Below are 13,924 nucleotides of genomic sequence, written 5' to 3' on the forward strand. Positions count from 1 at the left end.
CATCTTACAGAGCGTTCCAGTACATTAATGTTGATGATGTGTGCTTTTCTTACTTGACAAACCCACATACAATAAACTGGCTAGGTGAAGACATGGGGTGGATGTTACCATCTCCTAATACCGTAATTATAATGAATACAGGAAATATTGACAAATGGACTAAACGATGAAAGTAACATTCCAATATCTTCCTGCAATCAATTAAAATACACCGGGACAGTTCTTTAAATGGGTTCTGGCAAAATATTTGGGTGTCTGTCCCCCAAATTACTAATGCACACTTTACTCAGTTTTGAGATCCAAAGAAGCAAAGCAAGTCCTAAGATGGGGCAACATTCCAGGATGCGAGGGAACATTCAGGATATAATATGCATGAGCACAGTGCACTGTAAAAGAAAATCAAGTCATTTTCAAAATTAAAATATGATTTCATGATTAGTATAATCGGAGAAAGGAATAGAGGAAATTTTAAGAAGAGAGGGTTAGTTTTCGATTTAGAAAGAGTTAACAATGACATAAGCTGCTCGGTTATGCCATTTTGACACAATACCTCTTTAGACTTATTTTGAAGTTCTTCAGCCTCCTTTTTCAGCCTAGCCTTCTCGTTCTCTAGGTCCGCGATAGCTTTGCGTAAATCGTCAGCCTCTTTGCTGGAATTTAGTCTTTCAATTTCCAGTCTTTCCACTACAGTCATTTTTTCTTGGGTAGCTGTTTCAGTCTCGTGAAGACGGGCTGCAATTGTGTCAGCTTGCTTCCTGAATTTTATTGCCTCTTCTTGAGCTCTGGCCTGTGCATCACTGAGCTGAGAAACTTGAAGCTTGAGTCTTTCAGATTCAGCCATTATGTCCAACTGCCTTTTTCGCTCTACTTCAAGTAACTTTTGGTATTCTTCAGTTTCCTCATCCAAACGCTGCTGCATTAACTGTTTATCCTCCAGAAGCTTTTGTGCTTGCTCCTGAGCCAAGTCTTTCTGCCTTTGGAGCATCTCTGCCTCAGCTTTGAGTCTAGATGCCTCTTGTATGGCCTGCATTTTCTCTTTGAGCATTTTCTCAGCAAGTTCATGTTGCTGAATTAGGTCTTGCTCCGCAATCTTCCTCAATCGTGCCGCCTCTTGAGCCTCCACAGTTAGTCTAGCAGCGTCCTCTGCAAGCTTTTTCATATTCTCTGCCTCTTCGGCAAGGAATTTTTGTGTGTTGTCTTTGTCTTTTTTGATGAGGCGCTGATTTTCCTCTTCAATTTTCGATTTCAGTTTGAGTAGTTCCTCCATCTGAACCTTGACTTTGAACAGTTCCTCCTCCACTTGACCCCTTTTTTTGACAGCATCATCAACTTCATCCTTCAGGCGCTGAAGCTCTTCATCCAGGAGAGATTTCTGTTTATCAGTTTCATCTAGTCTAAGCTTAACCTTTGTGAGCTCTTGCTCCACTTGGAACTTCTGTTTTAATGTTTGCTCCGCCAGTTTCTTGTGCTTTGCCATCTCTGCATCAGCCTGTTGCTTCTGCTTGAGTGCTGCAGCTTCTGCCTGTGCTCGTTTAGCAGCTTCAAATTCAGCCTCCTTCCTCAGCCTCTCGGCATCTTCCTGGGCTTTGGCTTGGTTTGCCGCTTCTTCCTCAGCAGCTGCTCTTTGTCGCTCTGCATCTTCTGCTTGTTGACGGAGGAGAGCTGCCTCCCTTTCTGCCTTCTCCTTAGCAGCCTCTGCCTCTTTAGCCAGCTTCTTGGCTTTTTCATATTCTTCCTTAAGCTTCTTCTGCATGATAACATCTTCCTTCTGTTGAGCGAGGACACTTTGGGCTTGCTGTTCAGCTGCACTGCATTTCTGGGCTGCTTGTTGGGCTGCAACAATTTGTTTTTCTGCCTCTCTGTCGGCCTCTTCTTTCTGCTTCCTGGCTTCTTCTGCTTTCTTTTTCAGACGCTCAAGCTCTTCTTGGGCAGCCCTGCGTTGTCTGGCCGCCTCTTCTTCTGCAGCAGCAATCTTCTTTACCTTCTCCTCTGCTTCCCTCCTCCTCTTCTCCTCCTCAAGAGCAAGTTGCCTAAGTTTCTCTGCCTCCTCCTCTGCTCTAAGCTTGCTTTGTTGGGTTTCCTCTGCAATGTTTTTAAGCTTATTCAGTTCAAGCTCCAGATCAAGTTTTCCAGATGAAGCCTTTTCAAAGTTGAGCTTAAGAATACGTATTTCTTCCTCAACAACGCGCCTCTGTTTGAGTGTGTCATCTACTATTGCTTTTTGTCTTTCCATTTCGACCTCAGATGACTTTTTAAGTTGGACTATCTTTTCCTCAATCTCTTGCTTGTGCTGGTTGGCCTGGTCTTCAAGAGCTTTCCTCTGGTAAGCTTCATCCTCAGCGTGACGGCGAAGTCTCTCATTTTCTGCCTCTTTCTCTTTCAGGGCAATTTCCGCCTCTGTTTTTAAGCGGGTGGCCTCACTGATTGCAGCCAGCTTCTCTTTGAGAATCCTCTCAGCTTCTGCTCTCTGATGGGCTGCCTCTTGCTCAGCAATTTGCCTCTGATGCTTGGCCTCTTCTGCAATTGCTCTAAGTTTGCTTGCCTCCTCAGCCAGGTCCCTCATCTTGGCGGCCTCTGCCTCAAGAAGTTGTTTGCTCTTCTCTGTGTTGGACATGGACTCCTTCTCTGCCTTAGACTTCATTTGAACGAGTACATCCATTTCACTCCTAACCTTGGCCAATTCATCTTCCAGCTGTTTCCTTTGTTGCTGTGCTGCGGCAACATCATTCTTCAAACGGTAAAGTTCATCTTCAAGGAGGGTTCTTTGTTGTTCTGCATTGTCAAAGTCTGCCCTAAGCCGAATGAGCTCCTGTTCTGCAGTGAGTTTCTGCTGAGATGTACTCTCAGCTACCTTCCTCTGCCTCTCAAGTTCGCTCTCTGCCATTTCCTTCTGCTTCAGGGCTGACTCTTCAGCTTTGGCTCTCTTTTTAGCCTCACGCTCTGCCTCCTCCTTTTGTTTCTCAGCTTCTTCTTGGGCAAGGCTCTTTTTGTGAGCTTCTTCTTCAGCCTGGAGTCTGAGGCGAAGGGCCTCATTAGCTTTCTGCCTCCATTTCTCCAGCTCTTTTTCTGCCTCTTCTCTGGCATTTTCTGCATCCTCCTGTTGTTTCTTGAGATATGCAGCTTGTTGCTGGAGCTGAAGGACAGTGCCATGCTCTTGCTTGAGTGATTCCTCTAACTTTGAGGTCTTCTCCACAAAAGAAATGTGTTTGCTCTGGAGCTCAGCAGCGGATCTCTTCTGGGCTGCCTCCAGTGCCACATTGATTTGTCTCGCCTTTTCAATCTCTGCTTGTTTCACCTGCCTGTCAGCTTCCTCAGCCTGCCTCCTGAGAATTTCAAGGTCATCCAGCGCTTTTTGTTTTTGCCTAGCAGCTTCTTTCTCAGCCTCAGATTTGAGTTTGAGTTCTTGCTCTGCCATGAGCTTCTTCTGGTTCTCTTCGTTAACTTGTTTGCGGAGCTTCTCGGCCTCTTCTTGAGCGGCCTTTCTCAGTCTCTCAGCTTCATCAGCTCTATCGCGAAGTTGCTTCAGCTCAAATTCTGCAGTTGACTTTTGTTTTACTGTTGTCTCAAGTTGGATCCGGATGAGACGAATTTCGTCCTCAATTTTAGCCCGGCTTTGAAGAGCTTCATTCACCTGTTGACTTTTGTCCTTGATCTGCTGCTCTGAGAGATTTTTGAGTTCGTGCAGTTCCAGTTGGATGTTTTGCTTTTGTTTTTCTGCATCGACGGCAGCAGTTTCTCTTTTGCTTACTTCTTTTTGCATTATAAGCTTCAGCTCTTGAGCCTCTTTCTCAGCTTTTGCAATGGCCTTTGCATGAGCTTCAGCTAACTGCTTCTGTTTGTCTAACTCAGCCTGCATCTCCGCCATTTTTCTCTGCTCTTCTGCTTTGAGTTTCTCTGCAGCTTTCTGCATTAGTGGAAGCAAATGGTAAAGAAAGGATTATAATCAAGCATGACAGGTTAAAGGCAATACCGTACATTAACTAGCTCAGAACAGTGTGCATTGAAATTGTAATTACTTTTGTAATGACAGTTGAAAAAGCACACTGGAAAAAGAGCAGCTTAATGTAGTGTATTACCTAGGCTATGTTAATGTTAAAATTAGCTCATGATTAAATAAGAGATCAATTACTAGCAAAATATTAGATGCACATTCATCAAAGTAATGTTAAATTCACGATGCAATTGAAATAATTCATGACAAGACGATTCAGAAAATAATGGAAGATGGCGATGTAGCAGTTAATGTATGGAAACAAAATATCACTTCACAACACAGCAAGAAAACCATATGGCATGCAGCTGTAGCTGTATCACTAGTTTTATAGAACGGCATTACAACTAGTTAATTCTTAAATGTTACTTTCAACAAACAATCATTTCTTGTACGGTAGTTTATGTGTATTTCCCACACATTTATTTTATAATAACTACTGAAACTTATGTGTGGAATATGGTAAAATATTCTAAAAAAAATGTTGCCTTTGAAATAAATCCTTAACACTTCATGTTAGAGTATTACTCAAACCATTCTCTTAGACTGGTCGCTATCTCATCCCATGCACTGGGGGTTCATTAAATCACTATTTGTGACAAAATGGAATAGAAAGGAAAGGTAAAGTTAAAGGTAACAGATTCAGGTGAAGGCACTGAAAGTTACAAAACCAGCCTATGACAGTGATAAGTTCAGGAAGAATGGTAGATGAAGTAAAGGTGCCAGTAAAGTGCCATTTACAGTAGAGTAAAGTGCCGTGAAGATATTTGCAAATAGGCAAGACAATATGGAAAGTTGCAGTGTTTCTGTATAAAGCTGCGGTGAAATAAGAGAATAAATATGCAATGGAAAGTCAAAAGAAAGATTGTGACAGACACAAATGTGAGGATGACAGAGGGAATGAAGATTATGCAGTAGGTAGGTACCCGAAACACTGAGAATAATTTACCTCTTTAATGCTCAAACAAGTTAAGCATTCATCATGGTAAAGCACTGGCAGGCAGTTAAGAGAAGCAAAGAAACAAACAAAACACTGGGGTTAGGAAAGAATGTAAACCTTTAAATTTTTGTTAATTTAGAAAAGAAAGAGCAGAAGACAACCAGGCTGAACCATAGAGTCATAGCTTTGGAGGTGAAACGCGTAAAATAAAGTGGGAAATGAGATAAAGAAAGGGGAAAATTGAAAGAAGTGAAAGAAAGAACCCCTCATTCTAAATCGAAAATGGCACAACACACAGAATGGATGGAAATGGAGTGGCTAATACGTGTGACCACACATTGTGCTGTACGTACTAATTTTATGACATTAACAGTCACAGGCTTAATAAAGCCTCCACTGTGATGCTGTACTCACTTGAATGTAAGTGCAAGACTTCATGTATTATTGTTTCCAAGTAGCAAACCAAAGCTTACAATATGTTCCAAAAAATATTATCATCTCTGGCTAATAGGTCAGCTACAGCATGCCAATGTTTCAAGCATAACGAATGCAAAGGAACTATTTGTCACCCGTACATTAAATGGAACGTATGTGAGCGCGTGTGTTCTGAGACACACTGGAAAAACGGCGTGTGTGCATGCATGTGTTTTGGCGATCGGCGGGTAATGTCGTTTGGCGGTCGGTTGATTATTTGTTTGGTTGGTTAGGTTATTGTTAGAATTTAGTTTGTTTGGAATCCTCAGCCAGTTGTCACGCACCTCCTCGTCCTCCAGGCGGCGCTGCGAGTCGGTGATGAATTTGATGTATTGACTGGTCAGGGTCATCAGCTCGCTGTATCTGGTCCTAAGTGTTACATACTGATGAGGGGAGAAACATGTTTATTTCACATTGACACCAGTTAATTAATGAAAAGATTCACTATATAAGCTATTATTATTAAAAAAAAAACTCACCTCCTGAATAATGTTATCAGAAGCAGAATCCAGTTTGGTTTTCTTCAAAGGAGAAGCAAGAGGTTCCACCTGAGCTTTGTAGGCAACCAACTGCAGCTCATAGTCCTGTATCATTAAAAAGATCAGTTATGCCGCAGACTATTTCTGTAAATGCTCTAAAGCACAGTATTTATGCTAAAAATGGATGCAAACTGCTGATATTTAAAGCTCACCTTGATAGTATCAATGTATGCTTTAGCATATTTCTGACACTCGTCAACTTTGTCTTTGTTCTGCTCAATCTCCTCCAGCAGTTTCTGTTAGGGAAAAAGATTTGAAATAAATGTTAAGTTGACGTGTTTTGCCTGAAAACAAAGAGAATGCTGTTAAAGAGTTAAAAACAAACCTTCTCCTGGGCAAGTTGTTCTTTCAGAATTTTGCTGTCAGTGATGGGCACGGCCTGAATCTTCTCCTGCCTCTGCTTGGCGTCAGCAATCCAGCGAATCAGCCAGTCGTAGCTCTCCCGATAGTAACCCAGCTGGCGACCGAGCTGCTCCAGCTCTCTCTGTCGAAGGTCGATCTGGGTGAACACGGCCTTCCACCGGTCCTGTAGGCCAGACAGCTGCTGGCGGTAGTGGTCCAGCTCAACGTCACGCTCATTGTGCACGCGACACATCTTGTCGCTCACGGTTGAGGCTTTCTTCAGCTCCTCTTCCAAGGAATCAAACACAGGCTGTTCACTCTCGGCCTCGCCTCGCATTTTCTGCAAGTTTCATACAAAATAGATCTGACCTGAGAAGCATTCTCACTCGTCTCTGATTGGCTGAATGCAAACCACATGCTTCTGTAAACCTCACTGAGAGGCACAGGTACGCAATTTGCCCAAGTTACCAACTATGGTTCCTTGCCCCATAAAGGGTTGATAAAGGATTATCTTCGTTTGAGATCTCATGTTGAATTTTACTGTTACCTTAAGCTTTGCTCTGTAAGTCTCCACTTGCTTGATGTCTCCAGGCACGGTGTGAACCTCGCGCAGGCAGTCCTCGTACTGCTTGAGAACTCCCTCAGCACCCTGTGCATTACGGATCACCATTTCCACAGTCTTCAACCTGGGACAAGGAAATATAAACACATTAAAGAGGCCGGTTGGGAAGTGGCGCATGCTCTCCGACGATAAGTGTTTGGCGACTTACTTCTCGAGATAAACGGAGGAGAGCATGTAGGTGTGATCCATCTTCTGCACGGTGAGGTCGAGCTCTGACCGCAGAACGGGAGCTGAGGCAGATTGCTGAGGGGAGGCCAAGACTTCTTGTGTCTTTACAGAAACCTTATTAAGGTCCTTCTTGAGGCCTTCAAGCTCGCCCTGGACTTTCTGCAAAACAGAGGAAAGAAAGTGGTAATGGTTGGGAAACAGCCTGTCCTGTAATATGGTTTTACCTGACTGATTATAAACAGTTTCAATTCACTGTTTTACTTCATTTCATACCTACACAGATTCTGGTATGACTTTGGTATAGGAGGTGCTATTTTTCCACCCCTTATTGGTGATTATTTAAAAATATTCATGTATTTTTTTTTAGCCTGCACATCTTTCCTTGGTTTATTTAGACATGATGAGTTGATGTCGCATTTCCGTTTCTGCAAATGACACTGGTAATTGTGAGTTCAGTACCTTCTGCTCTGTTGTCTTCTGAACGCATTCTTTCAGAGGCTCTTTTTCCACGGGTTTGCGGATGCGAGCCACCGTCCGGGCCTCGCAGTCCTCTATACGCAGGCGCAGGTCCTTGACCTCAGAGATGTAGTTCTTACACAGAGACTCGACCTGTTGACCTGCAGGACAACATTTGCATTAGTTTCGGAGCGGCGGGAATAGAAAGAAATAGATCAGCATTACGACAAAAATGATGCGAGGGGGGACAGACATTTTTACATTCTCATTCCATTGTCTGACATGCAGTTCTTCATGTTTTGTGTCTCAGACTGTTTAGTGTACGCTACATCCACATATACATAGCGTACACTAAACAGTGCGTGGCTTTTTATCAGTGGTAATCATATTATTATATGATAGGGCACAATAACCGAAACCACAGTGTCGCCTAACTCACGACACGTGTTCTACGTTGCGCACAGAGCAACTTGGGAAACAAAACAACATGCAGTCACGCATTACTCTAATCTAAACTCTAATGTTTGTATCTGAACATCCCACTCAAAGCTCAAAAGCGTGTACAACCATTAGCGTTGTGAGCTGTAGCTTGGGCTGGCTTTATAGCACTCACCTTGGAGTCTAACAACCATTTGCCCTGTAAGGTGAATTGACAGTTATATACTGTAAATGTACTAGACACGCATTGCATGTCCCCTCAGTATAATCTCGAATGACTAAAATCAACCGGTTGTTCAGAGGCTAAGCCGTACCTTTCTCCATGGAGCGAAGCAGGTTGTCAAAGTGCTGTGTGGACTTGTTGTAGTCCTCCTCGACCTGCATGCGGTCGTCCGGCCCGAAGATCTGCGAGTCCTGGCTGTCGCGCATGAAGTCCTGATAGTGGAGTTCCAGGTTCCTCATGATCAGACGGTATTCCTCTGGTTTCATGGTCTTTAACTGCTCACAGTGGAGAAGAGTGGAGAGGAGGTTAGACGGTAGGACTGATTTAGTGCAGCTGGACCTGACACTTTGAAGAGATTTATGTTGCAATGTAATCTAATTATGTTAATTTGGTTGGAATGAGGTTCATTTCATGGTCTCAAATATACATGAGAGAAAGCCCAACGAATAAGGCCCTCTTGTTTTAACAGGGTTAGTTCCTGTGCTAAGATGATAAATTATCTTTGTGTTTTAGCACCAGTCACACAAAGAAACTTACTGTTCCCTGGATAGACTGGCCTATAGACTTCAGAAGTGTATATCCCAAAAGTTTGGGTAGAATTTATCTAATCTAATATATAAAAAATAAACAGTTTAAATACGAGAATTGATACCAACCGTGGTGATGTTCCAGGAGCGTATCTGTGTATAGTCTCTCATCAGGTACTGCCATGAAAGCAGACTCTTCATGTTTATGTGGAGCGTCTGCCACATGGTCACCATCGTCTGATGACCTCCGTCCAGACTAGAGTACGGCAGAAATGAAATTAATGAACACATTTTTAGAAATTACACCATAGAAATGATCAAGTGGATTTCCTAGGGTCCCATTTTGTTCTGTTTCCCACTGTATTCTCACCTCGCCACGCTGTCCACAGCCTCCTTGTTGACTGGAGGTACGAGGAAGCAGACGGAAGGCACCACCGCCTCGTGTCCAGAACGGTTCAGCACCTTCCACTTGAAGGGCTGGGAGTTGTTGAGGAGTGCACACTCATCTCCTTTATGGACAGTGATCTGAAACCAGGAAAAAGGAAACATTCAAAGAAGGCATACCAAGGCTCTGCCACAATTCCAAGCCAACAAGTTAGTGATTATGTGTCTTTATTGACTGATCGTCCTAACCTCCTGCTGTTTGAAGTCACAGACGGCCTGGATGGGCAGTTTGCCTTTGATGGAGGTGGTGGGGTTGCGGGGTTTCAGCTGGATGATGGACTTTGCTCTCTTGTTCAGGCTGGTCACCAGTGTCTTGAATTCGTTCAGCTGTTCTTTCTCATCCTGTTGACAAATATGAAAATCTAGATTAGACCACAAGAAATCGCCATCATCATACAGAGCACATGTGGCACAACACTGCAGCATGGTCTTCCACTCACCACAGCATCCTGCAGCAGATCCTCCAGGCGTGTGGCTGTGGTGGAACGGTCGCAGCTGTATTTCTTTTTCATGTTCTCCTGCATCTTCTTCATCTTGTCCTGAGCCTCTTTCACATCAGCAAAAAACTACAAAGAAAGGAGTTCACATGAGGGGGCAGAACATTTCTGAATCTCAGCGCTAGAAATATTTGCTTACGAGTCATTTGGAATTTGTCACATTCATGAATGTCTGCGTTCCACACCTGGTAGTAGGCTGTGTTTTCTTTGAGATGAGCCTCTATGCAGCAGCACAGCTGTAGGATCCAGCTCCACTGAGTCTGCAAGGCAGCTGTAAAGGCCTGAAAGGCATCAAGAAGAAGACATGATGTGTTAATTTTTTAATTCAGTAGCAACAGTTCTAAATTAATGTTGTATGCTTGTAGAAAGTTCTAAAACAGTTTAGTGGACATCACTGCTGTAATCACCTCAACTGTCTTTTTGCCAGGATGTCCATCCTTGACAAGTTTGTCTCCCAAGGTCTGGATGTCATTGACCTTCTTTTCCCTCAGCTCCAGCTCTCGCATGAGACCCTGAAGAATCCAAAAGACAAACATTGTGTTTATTCACCTAACAACTATCAGAGAATCTAAAGGGCAAAAATTAGAGATGAAAAAGCTGGATCATGTGCATTGCACGCACCGAGTAATTGTCTTTCTTAGCCGTCATGTTGCTGTTCCTGTCACTCCAGTCAAAGTTGACCTCTTCCTCTTCTTTGTCATTTAACCACATGAGTTCCTTGGTGGCTGCACTGACAAATGTGTGCAGCGAATCCAAGTTCCTCAGGCGAGACTTGGAAGAGGTCTGAAAGACAAAAATGAATTAAATGATCAAGAGCTGATTAAGAAAGCTGCTTGAGAATCGGAGAAAAAATATTCACAAAGAATATTTACCAGTAGTTTGCCATACTGGAGATCCAGTTTTCCCAGGTATTCTTTGTATGTACCCTTGCTGATAGGAGATAACTGGGTCTAGAGCAGACGGAGGATGCAAATGTCATTACTGATAAGAAATACGCCACACACATGCACTTATTTTAAGTCAGGATAGTCTGTAGTCCTTTAAAATGGTCTAACAAGATCACTACCTCGTCAGCCTTGGCCCGTTCAATCTTGGATTTGAAATCCTCCACGGTCTGATGGTGGCCTCTGTGGCTGCCCAGCTGGGATTCCACCGAGGGCAGGTCAGAGCCCCACTCGCACTCATCAAGGCGACGCTGGTTCTCCTCCACCCAGGCCAGCAGATCTTGGACATAGCGCAGGGTCACGTCATCCAGCTCGGGCCGGATCTTCATGCTGGTCTGCTGGGAGGACTGGGTCAGGTTGGCCTGGGCAGTAGCCACGGAAGACTTCAGACGAAGGTTGTAATCGCTGCGCAAGTTCACCAGGCGCTCGTGGAGGCGGTAAACCCTGCGGAAGTGAGGAACAAAGAGAGCTGTTAATGGACATTGGCCTTGCATGTTTTTTCATTTCTACTTGATGAGTCGGATCATTGCAACATTCTGCTTCGGGAAAATGAAAAAAAAAAAAAATGCTGATATGTTTTCGCTCATTCGAATTAAGCACACACATTACACCCACCTGCGGTACATCTGTTCAGCCTGAGGGTGGCGCCCATCCTTGAGCATCTGCACGTCATTGAAGAGCAGTCGAATCGTGTTGTCTGCCTTGTCCAGCTCCCTCTCCACTTCAGCTGTGTGCTGAGCTGGTTTCCCTGCGTTCAGCAGACGAATGTCCTGAAAGAAAGACAGACAGAAACATGAACCAACCAACCTTCTTCCAATGCCAGCCGAATCAGAAAAAACTAAAAATTACAAAAAAGAGAGAAAAAAACAAAACACATTTCTCTCCCTCTCATTCTTTTGGCTCTGAAATTTTATGAATATTTCACTGGAAGGAACATTTTAATTCAATTTGAGTTTCACTAAATTGAGTAAGAGGGGCCCAAAAACTGGATTTGAGAAATGCTCCACTACTACCTACTGCAACAGCTAAACATTTTGAAAGCGGAAAATGATATATTTTGAATGTATGGGAAAACACATACTAGTACAGTACATGTACAGAATGGTTTAGTCTCTAATTTTTAGTCCAATAGAAGACTCACCTTCTGCAGCAGGGCCTCCAGATGGGCGAACTGCTCCTCACACAACCCTGACTCCATCTGGACTTTGTTGTAAATTCTCTGGAGCCTCTCGATTCTGGAGAAAATCAATAAAACAAAGTTAAGACCGACGAAACAAAATAAAACCGTGACCATCCCTTAGTCATCCAGTCATCCCTGGCATTTCTAGGCTTCCACAGCCCAACCCAAAACTCACAACACGTCAGTGAGAACACTTACGGCCACCTCCGTCTCAGCAAATACTCCAACCTGTGAGGGTCAGTCACAAACGCCATACCTCAGCTCTTCTCGACAGATTGTACTTCAAGCTACAAGAGAAGTTGGCACTCCTCACACTGCCTTTACTCTGTGACGAGTGAGCTAAGAGCGAACCAGAATTGTCTCCATCTCCTGACAAAGACGTCCAGTCTGCTCATTAAGTCATTGCACATCTCACAACCATAAACAAGCCTGTCTGACGGCAAGATGAGCAGACAGCCTCGTGACACGAAACCATCCCATTTTCCGGGCATGATGCAAGATAACTCTAAATACAATTAAAAAAATGAGTCTTATCTATTTCATCACGCTTAATTATAGCTCCATGGTGGTCAATTACAAGACAACGCACAAAACAAGGAAAGAACCTCAACTAGAGACTACTTTCTTCAACAGCAAAGGTAAAATATGCCAAATACTGTTAATAATAATTTAATTAAAAAATTTTTTTAGACTTTGTGTTTAACAGTGAGTAAATATTTAATTGAACCGGTGCGCTCCTATCCTTCGTCAAGTCTTGATTTCTTATGTTACTTTTACTTTGGTTACTCTTGGCTTAGACAAAGAATAACCAAGCGTGGACTTAGTTAGCATTAACTAACTCATGAATATGATTCTTCTTTAAGTTGGAGTCGACAAGTATTGTACCTTATTATTTTACTGGTAAATGGATTTTTCCAATGTTACAGATTACAGGTTTTCAACCATTTTCTATGGACACACTGGACGTCAAAGCATGAGGTCTTTGACTGGAGGTCAGACTAATCTGATGGTCAACAAAGTGACAGTCCAAAATGACTGCAGACTCTCTAACTCCGTAACTGTCTAAACCAGGCTGTGAGCAAATTTTTACAAATCTATTCAGCTCCTGTGGTGCCGGGCATATTTATTATTGTATTGTTCTATTGTAACTCAACATCGCATCCCTTACCATAAAAATACGAAGCACCATTAACATTTGATTGTCGTAAACATATAGTATACACGCATCAGGCATAACATTATGACCACTCACAGGAGAAGTAAATAACATTGACCATCTTGCGACATGTTCTGCTGGGAAACTTTTGGACCTGGCATTTGTTTGGATGTTCCTTAGATGTGTACCACCCACCTAGACCAGACCAGACACCCGCACCCCATAGCAATGACACTCCTTGATGTCAGCAGCATAACGTTTAATGCCCACCCTTTGTACTAACCTCTCAAACTCTATCCTCAGCAGGCGTTCTCTCTCAAGGATGGCCACGTGGAGTCGGCCCCATTCTTTTTCCACGTCAATGGGATGGTAGCCTGGAGGAACCTTCACCTGACCGGAATGCACAGCACTCTGTGAACAATTAGAAGTAAAGCGCACCAGTTATTGCGCACGGACGGATTGGGGATATAAAATAACACGACACCATTCACAATTTCATGCAGCTTGCCTCAAAGGATTGGTAGATCTGTTTTGAGTGGTTCTTGTCAGACTCTTTCACCGGCAGCTCCGTTTCTTTAAACTTCAAGAACTGGCGCCAAAGAAGCTAAAGGAAAAACACACAAAAGGAACAATTACATTGACAATATGTACATATTTGTATGTTGGGATTTCTTAAACTTTTGAAACAAATCAAGCATTGACATCACATTGGGAAACCTATACCATGACACATCATATACAGTCAGTCATTTTGCCAATAGAAAAAGTACATTATGTCGCATCAAACTTCAGTATATGTCCTTTGTACAGGGAGGTCATATAGTCCTAAAAATTTCCCATGACTGGTGTAAATGAAATTAGCCCAATAATAGAATGCTTGCTTGTGGTCTGTTAACTTAACAGTCCGTTAACTTAACAGTCTGTTAACTTAATAGTCTGTTAACTGTCTCTTTAAAACACACACCCAAAACTTCTGATCATGC

General features: G+C 43.1%; 1 protein-coding gene across 8 annotated transcripts in view; it reads right to left on the reverse strand.

Moving 5' to 3' along the window:
• The window catches only part of LOC125015961 (plectin-like), a 59,482-nt gene that overhangs the window by 9,284 nt on the left and 36,274 nt on the right, over nucleotides 1-13,924 (reverse strand). For 4 of the 8 annotated variants that reach the window (XM_047598076.1, XM_047598075.1, XM_047598078.1 and 1 more), the window contains 22 exons: nucleotides 13,450-13,545; nucleotides 13,225-13,352; nucleotides 11,747-11,840; nucleotides 11,221-11,375; nucleotides 10,728-11,049; nucleotides 10,534-10,611; nucleotides 10,283-10,444; nucleotides 10,069-10,173; nucleotides 9,847-9,942; nucleotides 9,605-9,730; nucleotides 9,354-9,506; nucleotides 9,091-9,245; nucleotides 8,850-8,976; nucleotides 8,285-8,468; nucleotides 7,536-7,693; nucleotides 7,057-7,235; nucleotides 6,834-6,972; nucleotides 6,270-6,626; nucleotides 6,097-6,180; nucleotides 5,885-5,989; nucleotides 5,690-5,788; nucleotides 551-3,904 (listed from right to left, as the gene is read on the reverse strand). In XM_047598076.1, coding sequence (XP_047454032.1) covers nucleotides 551-3,904; nucleotides 5,690-5,788; nucleotides 5,885-5,989; nucleotides 6,097-6,180; nucleotides 6,270-6,626; nucleotides 6,834-6,972; nucleotides 7,057-7,235; nucleotides 7,536-7,693; nucleotides 8,285-8,468; nucleotides 8,850-8,976; nucleotides 9,091-9,245; nucleotides 9,354-9,506; nucleotides 9,605-9,730; nucleotides 9,847-9,942; nucleotides 10,069-10,173; nucleotides 10,283-10,444; nucleotides 10,534-10,611; nucleotides 10,728-11,049; nucleotides 11,221-11,375; nucleotides 11,747-11,840; nucleotides 13,225-13,352; nucleotides 13,450-13,545 — 6,456 coding nt within the window. Of the gene's footprint in view, nucleotides 1-550; nucleotides 3,905-5,689; nucleotides 5,789-5,884; nucleotides 5,990-6,096; nucleotides 6,181-6,269; nucleotides 6,627-6,833; nucleotides 6,973-7,056; nucleotides 7,236-7,535; nucleotides 7,694-8,145; nucleotides 8,170-8,284; nucleotides 8,469-8,849; nucleotides 8,977-9,090; nucleotides 9,246-9,353; nucleotides 9,507-9,604; nucleotides 9,731-9,846; nucleotides 9,943-10,068; nucleotides 10,174-10,282; nucleotides 10,445-10,533; nucleotides 10,612-10,727; nucleotides 11,050-11,220; nucleotides 11,376-11,746; nucleotides 11,841-13,224; nucleotides 13,353-13,449; nucleotides 13,546-13,924 lie in introns of all 8 variants that reach the window. The other 4 variants (XM_047598080.1, XM_047598081.1, XM_047598074.1 and 1 more) reach the window with 2 other exon arrangements.

This window comes from Mugil cephalus, chromosome 11 (assembly GCF_022458985.1).
Source record: "Mugil cephalus isolate CIBA_MC_2020 chromosome 11, CIBA_Mcephalus_1.1, whole genome shotgun sequence".
NCBI classification, from domain to species: Eukaryota; Metazoa; Chordata; class Actinopteri; order Mugiliformes; family Mugilidae; genus Mugil; species Mugil cephalus.